Here is a 19184-nt window from a genome sequence, read left to right on the forward strand (position 1 = left end):
TCCATCCCCCCTTTTTTTCACTTAGTGCATGTAACTTACACACCAGCATGAATATTCTGTATCTTTTTACAATATAAAAAGATACTAAATATTACAAGATATCATGCTGCTGTATGCTGAAGATGTAATGTCTTTGAAATGGGTGTTTAAAATCTGGTTACACAGGTAAACATTATTTCAGTGCTTCACAGCAATAAATTCTCAAACATTTTCAACTTATAAAAGCTTGATTTTGTAAAAAAAAAAGAAAACTTGGAAGAATTTGTTCCAATTTTTTCTCACTTTGTGTAGATAGATTTTGAATAGAACATTTTCTAATGTGTTTTAGCATTAAAGCTAAAACATTAGGCATTTACAAAACATTAGAACTTTACAAATTTTATCAATCATTTTAAAATGTCTGAAAGTGGAAGCCCATTAATACTTGGGTGATTATGCTCATAATTGCAGAAAGGGAAGCAATAAAATCAAATAAAATAAACAATGAAGGAGACCACACATTATTTAAAGGTAAATGTTTTCTGGAATGCTTTTGCTTGCATCTTTTTTCTCCCCATGGCCAATATTCTCATCTTTTTGCTCAATTTTCTTCAACTTAGCTAGTATTTTTTTTTCCCAAATTCAATAATTTATATTTCTTCTTTTTTTCTTTTTTTTATCATTTTACAAGCACCCCATTCCTTGTCTTTATTGGCAAAAGCAAACATGCTAGTAAATTATAAATCCATTTATACAAATAAAATACATGAAGAAAATACACACACATCCTGCAAATATAAACAGTAACAAATCCAAAACTATTATCCAATAAACATTTTACATTTTGTACACTATTGGGTGATAGTAGCATTACAGAAGGTTGTACAAAAACTGGGAGATGCTCAGAATCTGTTTACTCAAATAACAGAAAAAAATAAAAAAAACACAACACTTAAACCTCTTTGTGGCAAAGTGAAATGTAAAGATCTAAAATGAAACACATCAGGTTCTTATCAAACTTCACTGAGACTGAAACGTGTTTAAAATTGTTCTGTAACCTCCTAAATTGTGCCACTGTTGTGGAGCTAATGTATTTACAAGCAGACAAAATCATGCCTGCTAATAAGTTAATCTCACCTTTAGCTTGGCTTCATTCTGGATATGCTCAACATAGTTGAGTTCTGATTATCGAAATGTAAACAATTATCTGCTAAAGGGGGATTTAAAGTCATCTTGCTTTTATTTGAGCAAACTCAGCTCATCCCGTCCAGATGACTTTGGAACACAGTATATGTTATAAAAAGGCAAAAAACAGGAAGCAGAATCTTCAGTTGTCAAGCTTGCACACCTAAGCGGGTTTTGAACACTGACAATGTGAGGCAGCGCTGCACTCATGCAAATAAGTTAGGGTGTGCTGCGTGACTCAAGTGTCTTTCAAAAGTGTTTTAATAACTCAGAGCAGCTCTGAGAACTGGTTTAGAGCAAACGTTCTACGTGGATGAGGAGTAAAAGGAAACAAAACAGGGTGGACTGTTCAACACAGAGGCAAAATTGTGCACTCGTGTCTGACCTCTTCTACCTGATATACAATCCTGTCATTTGTGAGAAACAACAAAAAAATCCAAAGTTAACAGTAATTTCTCTTCAAAGCATTTACAAAATTTACATAAGTAAATCACAAATCCTGTAAAAACTCAGCAATGAGCTGATAGTTTAAGGCAAAGAAATTACACATCTATATATATTTCTTTATAATAAAATCAAAAATGTTCAGTACTACATTCAAACACCTGTCTATGGATGTCACATTTTGGAAATAGGTGATCCGACCAGCTCAACAAGTGAGGATTTTCCACCGTCTCCTAAACGCCTGTGTGGATGTTTTCACATAGTGGCGCTGGACCGAGGGAGAAAGAAAATCAAAGTGGGAAAAACTGGGGATATATGCTACAAATCTGTCAGTTGACACAGAAACTGTAATTTGTGAACACTGATCTGCTGCTCCAGGATCTGTCAGTACCTGCACCCTCTCTCTTATGGTTCAACAGAACCTCGATGTGCTGGGCGTGCCAAATCGAACATATGGAATCAAAAATACTTGAGATCTTTAAAAATTTTTGGGTAATTATTACCAAAAAAATTCCACTGAGTAAAGTGAAATTGAAAACCATACCAGGTACAACACAGTGCATCGATGTGGTGAGAAAACATTAAATAAACAGACCTGTCTGTGAGCAATAGAGAACTTTCTACTGGTGATGGAATGGCTGTCCCTGAACTGGGGGTGAGATTGTTTTGTCTTATTTTATCTTTTTTTCCTTACAAAAAACTGGTGAGAAAAAGCTTAAATACAGTATGTATAAAAATACCTATTCACAGTAGACACAAATGTTGTGCATTACTGATATTAATCATCTGATAAGCACACTACAACATACATAGATTTTTCTATCTATAAGAGCAAAACATTTATCACTCTCAGCAAAAGTGAGATGTTGTACATGTTTCATTGAGGGATACAAAAACTAATGACCCTCTGAGCTTTTTTTAATTGTTTATCACAAAGAAAAGATGTTTTCCTTTAATTCAAGTCTAAAATTAATGCAAATTAAAAAAATGTTTCCTTGTATGCAGGGCGAAAATAATAAAAAAGAACTGAATCCACTGGACACATCGGTCTCCTTATCGTCTCCAAGACCGGCTCTCATTCTCGTCGTCTTCATCGTCATCTTCCTCCTCTTCTTCGTCCTCTCTCCCCTCTTCGTTTCCTGGGAGATACGAGCTTGCTTCCTTCTGTTCAAATCAAAACACAACAAGTAAGCCTCTTTATGCTGTTCTGTTTAAACACAAAGAAACTTTACACAAACTGTAAAGTTTCTTTCAAAGAACTTTACAGTTCTTTTGAGAACCTTGTGTTCCCTTGCTTTGTAAATAAAGCAAAGGAAAATTCTAAAATGTCTTAAGGAAAGAACATGGAAAGACATAAAAAGAAAAACATGACTGAAGGAGGGAAGGTAGCAAGGAAAGCTGTAAGCAAGTGAAAAACAAGGAGTAAAGATGGAGGATAACAGGTCATAAGGAAGAAAGGAATAACTGAAACACACAATAAGATAACATTTAGACTATGAGATAGAGAATAATTACAAATACAAATATTTTTTCCAAACTCATTCTCTTTATTTCAACACTTGGTCCTGGAAAAGTCTTGAACCAAATTCCATCTCAGACAAAAACATGTCCATGGATCCTGGACATGGCTCTGTGAGAAGACCAACTGTATGCAGACTTACGGCGATACAGTGATAGCTAAATTAATCCTAAAAACAAACCTAACCTTGGAAAAAAAAGATATATATAAAAATACCCTTCTTAAAAAAAGGAGCCAAACACATTAAAATGATACGGTAAAGAATCCACCCTTAAACAGCTAAAAGAAACCATAGAAGGATTTCACCTGATTTTAATGCAAATTTACTCAAGAGGCTGGAATGCTCTTAGCACAGAGAGGTTCCCCCTCTCTGGGAGCAGCAGTGAAAAATTCACAAGCACTAAAAACATCCAACTCCAACCTGTGAATATAACTAAAACTTCAGAAAGTTCACCAACTTTTCTGAAAAATTGTGTCAAAGCATAAAGCTCGGCCTGAACTGAGTGTGTATGATGTGCCGTACCGCCTTCTCCTCGTCTTTAGTCTCTTCTGCCTCAGGTTCAGATGTAACGGATGATAACTTGGGCTTGTACCAGGAAATCTGCAGAACACGACCTTTGAACTTAGCTCCCTGATTTGCTGCCTAGAATACAAAATACATTGATTATTTTCAAAACATTAAAAGGAAAAAGAATCTGGCCTTATTTGGAGCGTGCAGCTCACATTCTCCGCTTCGCTTCGTGTCTTAAAGGTCATGATGACGGTGTTGGCATCTTGGAAACGCAGTTCTTCAATTTCACCAAATTTCTGAAAGAAAGAAAAAGCTTAGCACAACAATTACAGACAATTCCTGCAGACAGTTCTGTGAAATTATGTAATCACACACCACAAAATGGAGCATTAGCTCTTCCTTTTCCTCCTGCATGACTCCTAAAATAGCGAGCGTTCTGGGCCTGTGGTCGACGACCATGCGGTTTACGACTCCACCGCGAGCCATCAACTCTCTGCTTCGGCTCCTGCCGCGGCCTGCGTGCATCGCCCCGGGATCCGGCACCATCTTCCCTCGGCCTCTGCCTCGACCCGTTGGTGGGATGATGAGACCGAGTCGCTTCGCCTAAGGAAAAGAAAGAGACTGTTTGCTTATTTTCCTCAAGGCACAAAGTAACTAAATTGGAAAAAAAGCATAATAGTTTTCAAAATCATATCAGACAAGTACATCACTAAATTATTAAACAGAGGTATAACAATAGTATAAGCAGCATCAACAGTCAATAAATTTCTTTAAGTCATTTATTTATAAGTACTGTTTGTTAATTTTTTCCAACACCAGTAGAATGATTATGTTTAACAATTATCTCTCATTATTTACTTTCATTTCTGCAGAGGATCTGAAGACCCACAATGATCGATTTGTGACCCCTAATTGGATCTTCACAACAACATTTGCAAGCAGTGTGTCAGAGAAAATTCCTGAACAAACAGCATCAAGAGGACCACCAAAAACAGCAGACAGATCAGGAATGAAATTGTTTAAACATGATTTTTTAAACATACAGCCAGAGACACAATAGAAGGGGCTTGCTCAAAGAATGTTACTGTTAGAATGGCCTAGTTAAAGTTGGAAAAAAAGTAAATCATATTAAGAATGTGTGGCTAAATATCTCAAGGTCAGTCAGATTTGACTTCAAGGGTCTACACACAAAGCAAAGCTAACTAAGAAATTTCTATTTCTGTCCAAACCTGGTAGTAGCATGCCACACTTTTCAGAAACCTATGAATTATTTTCATTCCACTTCACAATTAAGCACTTATTTGACTTTGCCTATCACATAAAATTCAAATAAAATGCATTTAAGAAAAGGTTTAAGGGTATGCGTTCTGCTGTCCCACTTCCCCATTAGTTGTCCCTCCTCCATTTTTAACGTGACATCTCACTTCTTAACCACTCCAAAACCTAACAGCCCGTCTCTTCTCCATTTGTCCCTGCCTCACTTCTGCCTTTAATTGTCATTCTGCGATTTTCCGACACAGACCAGCAGCTCAAACTTTAATGAGACAGGCCCACATCAGTGTAAGGACTTGTGTCTGATTTGGCTTCGTTAGCGGCTACTCCTCTGGGGTTGCTTAAGTGGCTGCGGTTTAATGTGCAGAAAGAGGTTTGGGCTTGGATGGATGAGGCAGGATGGGGGGGCAGAGAATATGCATTTTTAACAACCAGCTAATTAAGGACTGCTGGGATGAAGCAAGGAAGAGGGACATAGGACGTTGCAAACTAAAACTAAGTTGATGTTATGCTGATTGAAGGACTAAACCCATAAGTGTCTATATTTACAGTACATTTAGATGTACACTCACTCTGGATGGTCTGGGAAAAGTGATCAAAGAGGACCCTGATAACACTAACATGAATAAAAAGAAAACAATAATTTGTTGCAGTAAACACAAAGAATGTTCTGACTAGTTGGTTTTTGACAGCAGCACCAAATAGATTTGATCTCAGCTTTGCAGACTCTTGGCATTTTTCACCCCACTTGTCTTAAACACTCTCTTGATGTTTTATTGCTTATGCTTGTTTCTTTTAACACACACAAAGAATTGTGCACTAAAGCAGTGCAGCAATCAAAATTAATTCATGGGATTGATAAGTGCAAAACTGTTAAAATATATTTTAACAATTTAATTTTCTGTTTAGCTTTATATCATGCTATGTCATCATTCTCTCATCAAATACCTACTCAGAGTGTTGCTTTGACTCATTCATGGGGATCCTTGCATCTCCCATGGCAACCGTTTGGGGGTCTTAACGCCTGTTTCTATTTCCCTAAAGCTCTGCCTTGGAGGTTCAGCTCCCAACCACAGAACACCCTCTCACACTCAACTCCCTCAGACTAGCGGCAGCAGCAATTAGCAAACACCTGGTGGATCTGCATCTAGTGAGCTCTGCTTTAAAACTGCAGTTTGGAAAACTAAAACATCAATGAGCAGCTACAGGCTACAAACTGAAGGCTCATTATATCAGCATATAGGCTGACTACATACCTTATTACATCTTGTTACACCAGGATCACTCCAAATACATACATATTTTTCCCCCCTATGGCTTGTTTATCCAAATCAGAATGATGATGAAAACCAATGTTGCACCCTATTATGCAATCTGTTTTGTACTCCTGTAGAAGTAAAGATTTTGCTGTTGCTTTTCTTATTTATGTAAAAAAAGTAATTCGATCACGTAGATTTCTGCTTTACGTCTCAATACTGGGATGCTGTAGCATGTTCACTCAAGGTCATCACACCTTCAGTCTCAGACTGATTCAATAGCTTTCTCTCTCTTTCCCCTAAAGTTTTAATTAAGTCTTTTTCACATACACAAGGCAAACTGTTGTGTCTGACAGAAGCTGAAGAGCCCAATAAAGACCAAGTCAGCTCTTTTTTATTTATTTTGTGTTAAGATTTTGCTTTATATGTTTACTTCTGTTGCATATTTATGCATGTGTCAGAGAGAAAAGAGAAAAAAAAAGAAAAAAAATAGAGTGATCTTATCAGTAAACTTCCTCTATGACATTTCTAAGAATCACATCCTCACGTTCAGCTTGCAGAAACCAAAAATGTCTGATGTTGTCTGTGTGTGTTTGTGGTCCCTGTTTGGGGAACCTTAATATGAATGGGGCAACACTCCAGTTGTTCAGATTAGTATTGAATTTTAATTTTACTCCTTTAGGGTCGATTTATATCAACAAATTAAGCATTAAAATGTACTTTTAGGACTGTGTTTAGAAAATGATGTCAGTGTAATTTTTGTACCTCCACCCGTAGCTCCACAAGTTTTCTCTTAAGGTCTGTTGTGTCTTCTCCAGAGCTAATTTTTTTATGAAAGTCTAATTCAGCATCGAGCAACTCCTTCTGGGCCTGATGAGAAAACCAAGACATATAAAAACACTCGGATTATCTGGTCGTTTACTCAATAAGTCGACAGAGGAAAAAGAAAAGAAATTTTAAGGATTACCAAAGTACCACTACTTAATAAGTATAGCTTAAAACTTAAAAATATTTGTACAGCATAGACATGTATTTCTAAACTTACATCAGTTTTAGTCTTAGGTTGGCTGTGGTTGGTTTTGCCACTTGAGACCTGAGAGGTGGGGTTCATTTCATTCTGCAGCTGGGTAATCTTCTCTGTTAGCTCCTTCAGGGTTTTCATAATGTTGGCCCGCTCTTCGGGCTTCATCGCTCGGTTTTTCTCCAAGCGGTTGATCAGAGCCTTAAGGAAAAGCAGTAAGAGGAAAATGAATTGAATGCAGTCAAGAACACAAGGCAAGAGAAAACCTTAGAGCAAAGGTCTAGTCAAAACCCAGTGGAGAGAAAACAAAAGAGGGCATGTTACTTTCTGACACTCGATCTGCATCTTCAGCATCTCCTGTTTCTGTTTCCTCATGTCTTGTTGGAGTTTCATCGCCTCCTACAACAGAATACAAGCCCTTAACACACTACTAGCTATCAGAAAAAAATATTTCACAAACAAAATACTCAATCTTTTATATCTATTCTGGAACATGTTAGCAAATAATAATAAAAAATGCTACTTACTTGCTTCTTTTTAATAGCTTCCTGCACTTCCAGTGCTTTTCCAGTTTTCCCAAGGCTCTTGGAGGAGGATTTGACAGCTGTGGCTGCGTAGGGGCCTTTCTGGGTGTTTGGTGCCACCTTTGTGTCACAAGAAGAAGAGGAAAAAGAGATAGAACCATGTAGGTCATCAAAACAGGAATACACACGGCTGTAAACCTTTCGTCACAGTAGAAGGCATTGCCTGGAACCACCAGCTTAGAATGCAATCCTAAAAAAATGGCTCGAAAGGAGCTTAATGAAGCTTAAAATAGTGCAGAAGATGACATATTCTAAAATATTAAAGGCATAAAAGCTTTAAAATTTGGCTATCACACCTTACTTAACTTCATGACATGCAAACCTTCATGATGTCTGATGATGTCCAGAGTACCACTGTGGTTCAGTTCAGCCATATAAAGCTGCATCATTAGTTAAATGATATATCTTTCCAAAAAAACAAAAAACAAAACGTCAGCAAACTTATTTTTGTATACTGATGAGGAGAATAAAAGCGTACAATGAGAGCGTCAGAGTTCGGATTCATGCCGTCTGTCTTTGTTGCGACTGTGGACGCAGGTGCTGCATTCAGGTGATGCTTGGGTACAGTGTTGTTCAGCACATAGGCACCTGGACTGTGTTGTTTAATCCCCTGCAGAAACATTACAAATGGCAAAAAAAGAAAACAAAAAGAAAATTACAAATTTTAAGAAATTCAAAGAGAAATCAACTGGCGACCTGAAATTGTCTTGATCAGCAGGATTTACTGATGTTTAATTGACCGACTGTTTGCAAACTGAAATCTGTCATAGTTTTCTGTGGGTAGATATGAACTGTCTATCAGAGGAAGAACCATTTGTACACTTTCCTGAGTTGAAGAATCAGTAGTCTTTCACATGGAAGTTGTTTATAAGGTAAGAAGACTTACAGCATTTTCAGTATGAGTGTCAATCTTAAAAATAATGATACAGAGGCTTCAGTGTTTGCACCACTCTGCCTTGCTGCAGCTTTTCTCAAAACAGCACTGTCAGAAAATCAGTAGCATTTAAAGCTTCACTTTGAAATGTTATGAAGCATTTCATTATTCCAGTCTGCAATGTTTTGCAAAATACACTGTGCATGTTGGTCAATGTGTGTGCATACATATAAAGGCATTTCTGGAAAAAAATGTTTAATTCAGTTTAACAAAGAACTTAATTGTACTTTTGCTGCATAAGTAAAAGTACAACATTTATTTATGACCATAAAAAGATCATACACTTGATCATTTTTATGGTGATGCAATCACTAATTACATCAACAAATCAGCAGGAGGTTAAAATAACCACATAGTCTGAATTTTTAATTGCCACTGCCAGGAGTTCTGCTTCATTTGCTGAATTGCTTTGGCTTTATTTGGCCCCCAGGTGTCGCTGTTTTTAAACAGGCCTAAGAACAAAACATGAGACTCTTTTCCAGCACACCGAAACATAAATGTTTTTTCAGCAAGTGAAAAAAAACATTTCAACCTCCGTCTGTTAGGGATCATCCTGGAAACGTTAGCTGTCTTTTGGAAATCTCTGACCAAAGGTAGGAATCTTCACACACAGACTTCTGTTTTAGACACAACTGTCTAAAAATCTATTTTGTACGCAAGGGTCCGTGTCTCTCCTTTTGAGATGAAAGGTTTTTTTGATTCTTTAGTGATAGCTCTTTAAGCTAACCTTGTGCATGTTGCTGTGCGGCAGGCCTTGGCCTGGCACCGACCCGGGCCCCTGGCTCCCTGAGGTGGGCTCCTGACCAGTGGTGTTGGTGCTGGGCTCCCGGTGCCAGTACACACGGATGAAGCGGTTGTTGAGGACGGCCTCGATGCTGGAAATGGCCCGTCTGGCCTCTTCGTTCTTTGTGTACTGGATCAGAGCGGCCTCTGGGTCACCGCCAAACACAACCTAGGTAGAGAGTGAAAGTGAACTGGTCAGCAGAACAAAAGGTTCTCTACTGCTTTAATCTTTATCACTTTTCATCTGCTTTTTGGCACCCAATAAATACTGCACCTGTATATTGACGATGGTTCCAAACTTGCTGAAATGCTCATTGAGCTTGGTGATGTTATTCAGCTCCCGTGGGATCTTGCGCACCTCCAGCTTTGTGTTCACGTAGTGGTTTCTCTTTGGAAAAATATTTTTATCTTGACCAGCAAAATTTGGCCTGAAACAACAGAAAGATTGCAACAAAAACAGTGATGTTAATCTTAGAAATAACTGTGTTTTGATCATGTAAAATAAGAGCTGAGTTTTGGGACCAAAAGAACAAATATACCTAAAGAAAATTCAAAATGATCAGAAAAACTGATTGCAGACAGATTGTATTAGTTTTCCTTCTTTTCTATTCCAAATTCATTAATTACACAAAAACTTTTTAGAAAATATTCACTGTTATATCTAACAGTGAAATTAAATATAAAATACATTTTTATATTTCACAGTGAAGTGAAATATAAAATCAGGTTTATGTAATCTTGATTATAGATTACACAAACTGTAGTCAAGATTACAGTTTATGCTCTATAATAAAGTTGTAATATATATCAAAGTACAGCATCTGCAATTGAATACTAGAAGTACATTCATGTGGAAAAAAACGGATATCCTACAACGGCATGTTTTTTTATTCTAACATGTTTAATATCCAATGAAATATTCAAGAAAGAAAAACAAAAGCTAGCAATTCAAACTAATGAGAAAAATATTTTAAAATGTTTACACTATGCTTTACATTTTACAAACACCATGATTAAATTGTCCAAGGTCTTCATAATATCATATATCTTTCCAGATATAGCAGCTTTGTGTCTGGTAAGTAATTATAAGAATCTTAAAAATCTTTTTTTTTTTGTCAAAATAAACCTTTCCTATGTAGGGAAAATGTGGCTTCTGTGTTTATCTTATTCTGTTATTCTATATTCTCTTCATGTTTATGTGAATCTTTCACTCCTTACTTCTCCATCCAGGGTTTCTTAGCTGCTGGACCATCGGCTATACTGGCTCCCATCGTCCTCTTCCTGCTGTCCTGTTCAGCGTTGAAGCGAGACACATTATTTCCAGGAGAGTTGGATGCAGTTGCTGGCTCTGTTTGGATCACTATGTTGGCAGCTAGAAGAGGAAATAGAAAGACAAGACATGCTTTTTAGTTAAAAAGTGATAAATCAACAGATGTCGCATTGACTGCATTTCATCTTTATTGTGTTGGAGACACAGTAATAATATTTTAGGATTTATGTGGACGGCATGGAATAAACTTGATTTTCTGAAGACTGGGTCATTTAGTAAGACCAAAAATGTAACCTCTGGATCCTTGTCCTTCGCTGGAGGTGAGGCCAATGAGGTTGGACCGTTGGGTCTGGACTCGGGGAATAAACTGGCGGTAAGAATTACGACCCGCAGCTGTCAGACCTGGAGATTCTGGGTTGTAGCCTTCTGGATCATAGTTATCTAAACAGAGATAAACATTCATTTACAAAATGGAAGTAATGAAGATTAAAATATTTTTCTTAATAAAACCTGAAGTAAAGCTGGAGCTTCCATACATGCCCAAGTTTTAAAAAAACACCTACATATAAAATAAAAGAAAATTATTTAAAACAAGATGCTAATGATTATTAGTGTGAGCTGCAGCTTAATGTGGTAGAATTAAAACAAGAGATCTGAAAGCAAATATGTTCAACTGGAACAGAAAAATATATTTTGGACAACTATCAGGAGTCTGAAGTATGGAAGCTGCAAACTGTCACGTTAGAAATACTTCTTTAAGATTAACCAACATCACCACCTTATGGCCAGAAAGGGATACTGCAACACTCAAAGAACACGCAAAGATCATCCACAACATAATAAAACAAATAACCAAAATCCTCATAGTGTGTAAAACATGCTTTAGTCAGCAGAAAAATCTACTGTGTGAACAGAAAAGTCAACATAAAGAAAAAAAAGAGAAATAAAAAACGGAAACTGAAACAAAAAGCCACACAGTCCCAATCTGAACAGGAAAAGCATTTCTGCTTACATTCAGACTGGACATATTGGGGCCGCAGAGACACAGATGAGGACGAGGAAGGAGGCTGAGGAGGAGCAGGAGGAGGAGGAAGAGTAGGTGGGAGCCCCACTCCAGGTGGTCCAATGGGGGGAGAAGAAGTGATTGCAGATTGATGGTTGGGGGTATCGATTCTGCTGGTAGCTATCAGTGGGGGTCCTGGGGGAGACAAAGGTCCAAATCAATGTCTCAGATGCATCGCATGTACAACAGTCTATGAGGTTGTTTTCTATACAGAACATTTAATTCACTCTATACAAAAACCAAGAAATATGGAAACTCCAATAGTTTTTATATAAAATTTACACAGACAAATGGAAAAAAAACATCTATAGAAATATGAGGTATAATCTCTTTAAAGTTTGAAAAGATTCCTAAATATTTGGGCCAAAACCTAAAGAGTAGAAAACTCATGAAAAGTAACAACCACAACCAATAAGTGAGATCATAGATCTGACCCAAAAATCTACCAGGACTCAGAAAATGATTTTTTTTTTCTCTATTTGAAGAAAATATACAACTAAAGTCTAAAAGATTTTGTTCACATCTTGACTCTAACATTCATCCTGGGGAGATACCATTATTTACAAACACTGGGTTGAAAATTGACTCATGCAAAGCAGATAGAGTCTCTCCATATGTGAAATTTGCAGTCAGTTTATGCGTGTTTGGAACGGATGTTTGATGGCAGTGTTGTCCTCTTGGGTTAGTGACTGAGTAATGCCCCATATTTTTAGTATTATTGTCTTCATCTCTCATATTGCATATGTTACTCAACATTATTAAGCTCATTAAAATTTTGTTGCTGAAATAACACCACAAAAACAACAACTCAAAGGAGTTTTAACAGTGTTGATGTCACAATAACAGGATTTCTACAAAATCATGTAAAAATATTCCAGAGTTTCCCAGATTTAATTTTATAGCATCCTGAAGCATTTACTTTATTTTGAAAATAAGAAAAAAAAGTTCATTACTACTTTACAGCGAGGAGAAAGGTTATCCATTTAAACCTTGAAGAAAACGCAACTGGAAGGACAGAAAAATGATTCAGAAATGTAAGGAAGGACGAAAAGAAGGACACAAAGGAAGAAGGACAGAAGTGGGAATAGAAATGAAAGAAGGATGGATGATAAGAGGAAACAGGAAAAGACAGATAGTTAATGCAATGATGAAAACAAGAAAGGGAGGAAGGCGAGAAGAAAGCAAGAACACAAGGCAGGAAAGGCCCAAAGGAAGAAAGAAAGGACACAAGTACTCAAGGAAAATTGAAGGAAACAAAGAAGCAAAGACAAGGGATGAGATAAGAAGTGGACAGAAAGACGGAATAATGAATAGAACGACTTAAAATAGAAAGAAGGGGAAAAAGAAGCAGGAAAGAGTAGAAAAAAGAATATAATGAACACATATATTCACTATATGTGTTCATTATATTCACATATAATGTGAATATATGTAAATATATTCACATTATATATTCTGTTATCTTATTTCTGAAGATAACAGAAATAAAACGACACAAAGAATGGATGACAAAAGGAGGGACACAACATTTGGGCAAAAAGACAGAGAACAAATCCTGGAATTACTCATATTTACAGGGTTTTGTTTATATAATAAATATCCTGATCTTGAAATTACTAAAACCAAATTCCAGACATTTCCAGACTCTTCCAAACTGAGTAGAAAACCTGGAATAATAACGTAGATCAAGTGACTGAATGCATCTGAGACAATTAGGAAAAATCCACAGAGCTTTCCATAGTGGATCCTAACTGACAGCACACACTGACATGTGACTAAAGTTTATTTGCATGTGAAGCTGCTAACTGCATGGAGTGTAACTTCAGGTGTTAAGGGGCATTGTTAGGCTCATCTAATTACTACCACCAAATTCTGATGAGACAGGATGATTATTTATACCAGGGTAGAGAGAGCAATTGTAGACGGGCCAAACACAAAGAAACTGTTTTTAAGAATGATGTTGTCATGATAAAAAAAATAAAAATAAATGTCAAAAGAGGAGACAAAAAGAAAAAAGATACAAAATAAGCGTCACTAAAACTCACCTGTCATTGGGAAGACACCAGGTGGTGGAGGCTGGGCATAGGGGGGCATTGCTGGCATCCTGAGTGAGGGGGGCGGCTCAGTGATGGGGGGCATGGGCAAGCCGGCAGGAGGCATGACGGGAGGAGGCGGAAAAGGAATCATTTTGGGCAGGGTGACGTCGTCAACAATGAGAGGGTCACTGCCGTGGTCGAAGGGACACAGGTCACCCAGGACGCAGAATCCTTTCTCTGTTTGAGCAAAAGAGACAAAAACATAAGTCGATCCTAACAGGTTCTATTCCAAATTTTAAATCCACCACAAGAGTATCAACACTGACCAAGGTGACTAAATAAAAAGCTAATATTCAGGACAAAAGGTATGTTAACACATGCAGTGTACGTTTACCCCACAGCCTCATTAAAGCAGCAGGTCTCCAGTGGCTGTTTGAGCACTGTGACAGCAGAGAGCTGCAGGGACGGAGGGTTAAGTTTAAACTCTCCTGTGTGCGTGCAGAGAAAGCCTAGCGCTGTGCTACCTCCCACTGGGGACAAAGGACAGAGTGCTAAACAGTGGTCATTAGTAAAGAGACTCAACAAGGGCCTGAACCCTTGAGGGACAGTGAAACGCCAGCTTTATACTAACCTAATACAGCTAAACTTTTCTAAGTAAGACTTTCAATAGTGCTCCCCCTTTTTTACAAAAACATAAACTCAGCTCCTACCATCGTAGTCCCTGCATCGCTGCTTGAGCGGAGTATTCTTGCCGCCGAAGGGCTTTCCGACGCCGTCTTGCCGCTGAGCGATGTAGTAGCTGGACCAGCTGTCTGTAGTGCTGTCGGGCAGATGAGCCGGCGTCATGACAGGAACCCCTCCAACTGCTGAGACCCCAGCAGACGAGGTAGCAGAGGAGAAGGGATGCAGAGGGGTGGGGAGGGGCAGTAGAGGCGGTGGATGCTGCTGCTGCTGGGGGCCAGATGTTTGCGAAGTGTTGTATCCATCATTGTCCTTTCTTTCCACCTCAAACTTTGACTTGAAATCTGTTAAAAGCAAGAAGAAACATTTGAAAAATCTATTGATAAACCTAATCTAAGACTGAAGAGTTCAAAGTGCCATTTTGAAAATAGCAACTTTTCACAATACACAAGCTTAACCTTGTGGGTAATTTAACCAATTCCAACCCATGTTATGGAATCCCCAATGATGTGACTGCAAAGCTGTCCACATTGTCCTATCACGTCTCGACAACACAACTAAAAACAACACAACCGCTACATTCGATAGTCTCTAAACAGTCCAAACCAGCTCAGCTCCACGGTTCTCCTGGCAGCTCTTCTACATTACTGATGCACAGTTAAAGAGCTGCTGCACACCTGGGTCTGGTCCCCTGTGACTTTATCTCGGCTTGTGTGGGAACACTCGCTCCGTTCCTCTCTCACCTCTGCCTCCTCTGTGCTCCCGGTCCCTGCTCTTCCCTCGGCTGCCGCTCCTGCTCCGGCTGCGGCTCCGGCTGTAGCTCCTCCCCCGGGGGCTGCCTCTGCGCCGCTCGTGGCGCTCTCGCTCACGGTGGGCATCGCCGACTTTGCTGTGCCGCTCGAATTCTCTGCGTTTGCGCTCATCTCGCCTCCTGTCTTCGCGGCTCCTGCAGGGTTTATTAGAGGAAACATGTTTGAATGACTTACCTGAGCCATAACTGCTTTGGATGAAACAGTTAGCCGAGCAATTTTCCAACAGGAAAGACTTTTGATAAAGGTCTTAATACCTTTATCAAAACGGCCTAAAGGGGCATTTCCATAAATTACGGTACAATGTCATCTTTCCATCCAAGACTAATCTGTTCAGGGTCTTAATCCAGTTGGCAAGTATCTCAAGTAGTTTAAACATTGTTTCAATTTGGTATCCATTTCTGAAAACTTTATTTATTGTGATTACAGCTCATAAAAACTTTAAGGGAGGTTTATATATCACAATTTCTATATATATCACAATAGGGATTTCTACTACAGAAATGTGTTATTTAGGCCTGTCGCAAAGGGGGCTAAAGGGAGCGACCAGGCATTTATGTCAAAGAGACCGCCAATAGGTGTTGCAGATGTTAAGTACAATAACACACTTCTCTATATTCATGAGGTTCTGAAGTAGCCATAGAAATATAACAACATATGAAGAATACAGCTGAAGCCACAGCCTTGCCTGGATTCGTTGAAGTCAGAGCGGTTTCTCAGGGGGCTTCTCCTGCGTCTGTTTTCTCTCTCTTCCTCTGGAGTTTCAGTCTTCAGGGAAACAATGATTATGTTACACAGGAAGAGATTTCAAAAGATCAACATTTCAAATGTAAATTTGTTTTGATGTAAATATTCAAAAGATAAGGTAGCTCTTCTCCTTATGGAATTTTAAACTAATTTCGGAAATGTATCCTTGTTCACTGTTCTTACCTCAACAACATCAGCCTTGAGAGGAGCTGGTTTCACCTCCTCTTTTGGACCCTCCTTGGCAGCAGGGTTACCCAGGTAGCTCTTCGTCGTCAACGACTCAAAAAGTTTATCTACAAATCCTATGGTTTCTGGAAAAGCAAAATAAAAACGTTTTTATTTTGTTAGATGTGTGGCTAGTTTTACTGAATAATACTCTTCATTGCTGATATGCCTATTGTCTAGAAACCCGGGGTGAAAAGACTGAACTAAATATTTTTAGTTAGTTTTTTTCCCCATTTCAGCTAACTGAGAAACCAACACACATTTTTAAAACAGGAAAAGGAGTTCTCTCTGCTTCCAATCAGCTTAAAAGAAGCTTTATGCAAACTTCTTACCCTTTTGTAGGAAGACATCAAGCTGGTCAGCACAAAGCGCTTTCAGCTCCTTCTCTGGTTTGTCTTTCTTCACAAGAGCCACAACGTAGTTGGCCAATGCAGCAGGATCAGCATCACATCTGCAAGTCAGAAGGGATGTAATGTTTATTCAAAAAGTCTAAAAACATGTTTAAATTGAGCCACGTAGCTTAGGCAATTTCTTTGCAAAGTTAATAGATTAGCCAGTTATTAATGGTGTATGTCATGTTGATTTTAACAAGTTGCAGAAAAATGAGAAGCTGTGAAAATTTTCAACTTTAAACTAAGGAATCCGACAGCTTGAGATGGGTTGTTTCCATAATAGGTAGTCTAATGTCTCAGAATAAACGTAACTGTACCAGTCACTTGTTTGGTAATGCACAACCAGACAGGTAAAACATTTACCAATATGCACACCCATTTGTATCCATAGTTTTAGATTGTAATATTGCTTGAAATAAAGCTTGCTACAATAGCATTAGCCAGATATTTAAGACAGAGGAAGACTGAAGATCATTAGATGCAAATATCAGACTTGCCGTTTTTCCACTGTATTTTCCTGGGGTGAGGGTTAAGGGGTTAACAAGATTACACTTTAAAACAGTTTAAAGAAAGGGTCCGAAATACACTTCACCTACACAACAAGTACAAACAGACCCAAAGCATCTTGACTCACAGCTTTTTACAACAGTTTAAACTTTCCAAAGACACACAAAAACTGTTGGCCAACAAACTAAACAAATATTTAAGAACTATCAGTGTTTCCATGAACTCCAAAGCATCAAACCAAAAACAACTTGATGTTTATTTTTCTGTTATCCTTACAGGTAAAAAACCAAATACATCTTTGTTTATTTTCAGATTATTTTTGACATCCAAATTGTTAAGCATAATGTATTTTAGAGTCACATAGTCACCCATAAATCTAAATTAATGTGTGATTAATTTAGATTAATTATCCATTGTTCACTTCTTTATCAATTCAGAATCCAACAACTAAAAACATACAGAATGGAATTAACAAAAATTAAAGACAAATGTGGAAATGATTTATGAAGAGGACTAGGACTGTGAGATCTGAATTTCATAATCAAAGAAACTCAGCTTAAGTAACAAATTTCATCGCAATTTTAATGATTGCAATATTGCAAATAAAAAAAAGAACTGTTTTGAAACAACATGAATAAGGTTGAATGATATCAGTTATTCATACTTTTTATTCCAGTGATGTATTTGGCCCGTTGGATGAACTTTTACTCCCTTTTGAGATCACATCTGATCAAGATGTTAGAGATCAAGATGCTAAAGCTCAAGAACGGAGGTGCAAATATTGTGGGAATGAAAAAAAAACCGGAGTTAGTTTGTTTAATACTATTTACAGCTGATTAGCTCTGATTCCTCTTGACTCATTGACTCATGTAAACACAAACCAGAAGTAGTTGCTTTCTTCAATGCACATTTTAGAAACAATTATGTTGTGAAATGCGTATGTAAAAATCCATACATCGTTAACCAGATGGATTTTTATCGTAAGTGAACGTTTGTAGCAGAAAGCAACACAGATCACTGGACAGTATCTTTAAAGACTCTTTGAAAAACCACTCTACTTAATCATAAAATTTAATGCAAACAACTTGAAAACATCCGGCACGCCACAGAACTATGATCAAGCTACAAGTGAATGAAGGTCACAGATTCACAATTTAATATTCATCACCACTGACTCTTCCAGGCAATTATTCACATTTTTAGAAAAATACGTTTCCATAGAGACATTAAAAAAATCATCAAATCGTAGCAATGGTGACTAAAGTGGGCAACTAGATTAATTTCCTTTCTAAAAACCCTTAAAAACGTCTGAGTATATACAATTACACGTAACACTCGAGTGTGTAACTATGGTAACTCAAAAAGTCAAGTTACTAGCTTAAAGCGGACTGCAGCTATGTACATCTAGCATGTACTGCAGCCACAAGTAAAACAATAACCACAAGTTATATGTCTTGTCTTAAAGCTTAGTAGTATCCTACAGAGTCGTGATAAAGTTACAGCTTGTTCTCCAAATCTAACACCAAATTATTACAAAATTGTAGTGAAAAACATATACAACTACCCCAAGTGAGGAGGCACGTTAAACGTGGATTTCCTGAGCTAAGTGAACAAGGATTATAGCTACACTCTTCCTCCAAAGGCCCTGATTATAGCACGGCTCCAATGATGCTTTGGTCAGGCTCGCCAGCTAACGTAGCATGCGAGCTAAATGTCATTTCAATTCAATACTCACATCGGCTCCAGGAGTTTTGCAAGCCACGACTTGAAGGCTTCCACATTTTCTATGATCATTGTGAAAAAGACTTTAATACTGCCTATAAATAGAAAAAGTGCTTCGTCAACCCTACTTTCATCGTCTATACATTTATAAGCTTTTAGGCCTTCTGTCTTCTCTACTGGCAGGTCGCACGCACTGTTTTACGGCATGGCAACACGAGTCGAGTTGTCGTAACGTAGGCCTGAC

General features: G+C 37.9%; 1 protein-coding gene across 1 annotated transcript; it reads right to left on the bottom strand.

Annotated features, from left to right (window-relative positions):
• Nucleotides 1–503: 503 nt before the first annotated feature.
• rbm27 (RNA binding motif protein 27) lies at nucleotides 504–19157 on the bottom strand. The gene is made up of 21 exons (XM_044140765.1): nucleotides 18954–19157; nucleotides 16652–16770; nucleotides 16278–16405; nucleotides 16036–16115; nucleotides 15282–15484; nucleotides 14568–14882; nucleotides 13867–14094; nucleotides 11771–11956; nucleotides 11053–11199; nucleotides 10707–10860; nucleotides 9763–9916; nucleotides 9433–9657; nucleotides 8250–8381; nucleotides 7715–7831; nucleotides 7512–7586; nucleotides 7212–7388; nucleotides 6932–7036; nucleotides 4014–4241; nucleotides 3851–3934; nucleotides 3651–3770; nucleotides 504–2772 (listed from the first exon to the last, which is right to left on the bottom strand). The coding sequence occupies exons 1-21, from the start codon at nucleotides 19010–19012 to the stop codon at nucleotides 2662–2664; spliced, it is 3147 nt and encodes a 1048-aa protein (XP_043996700.1). The 5' UTR covers nucleotides 19013–19157; the 3' UTR covers nucleotides 504–2661.
• Nucleotides 19158–19184: the final 27 nt, after the last annotated feature.

The sequence above is a fragment of the Gambusia affinis genome, linkage group LG15 (genome assembly GCF_019740435.1).
Source record: "Gambusia affinis linkage group LG15, SWU_Gaff_1.0, whole genome shotgun sequence".
NCBI lineage: Eukaryota > Metazoa > Chordata > Actinopteri > Cyprinodontiformes > Poeciliidae > Gambusia > Gambusia affinis.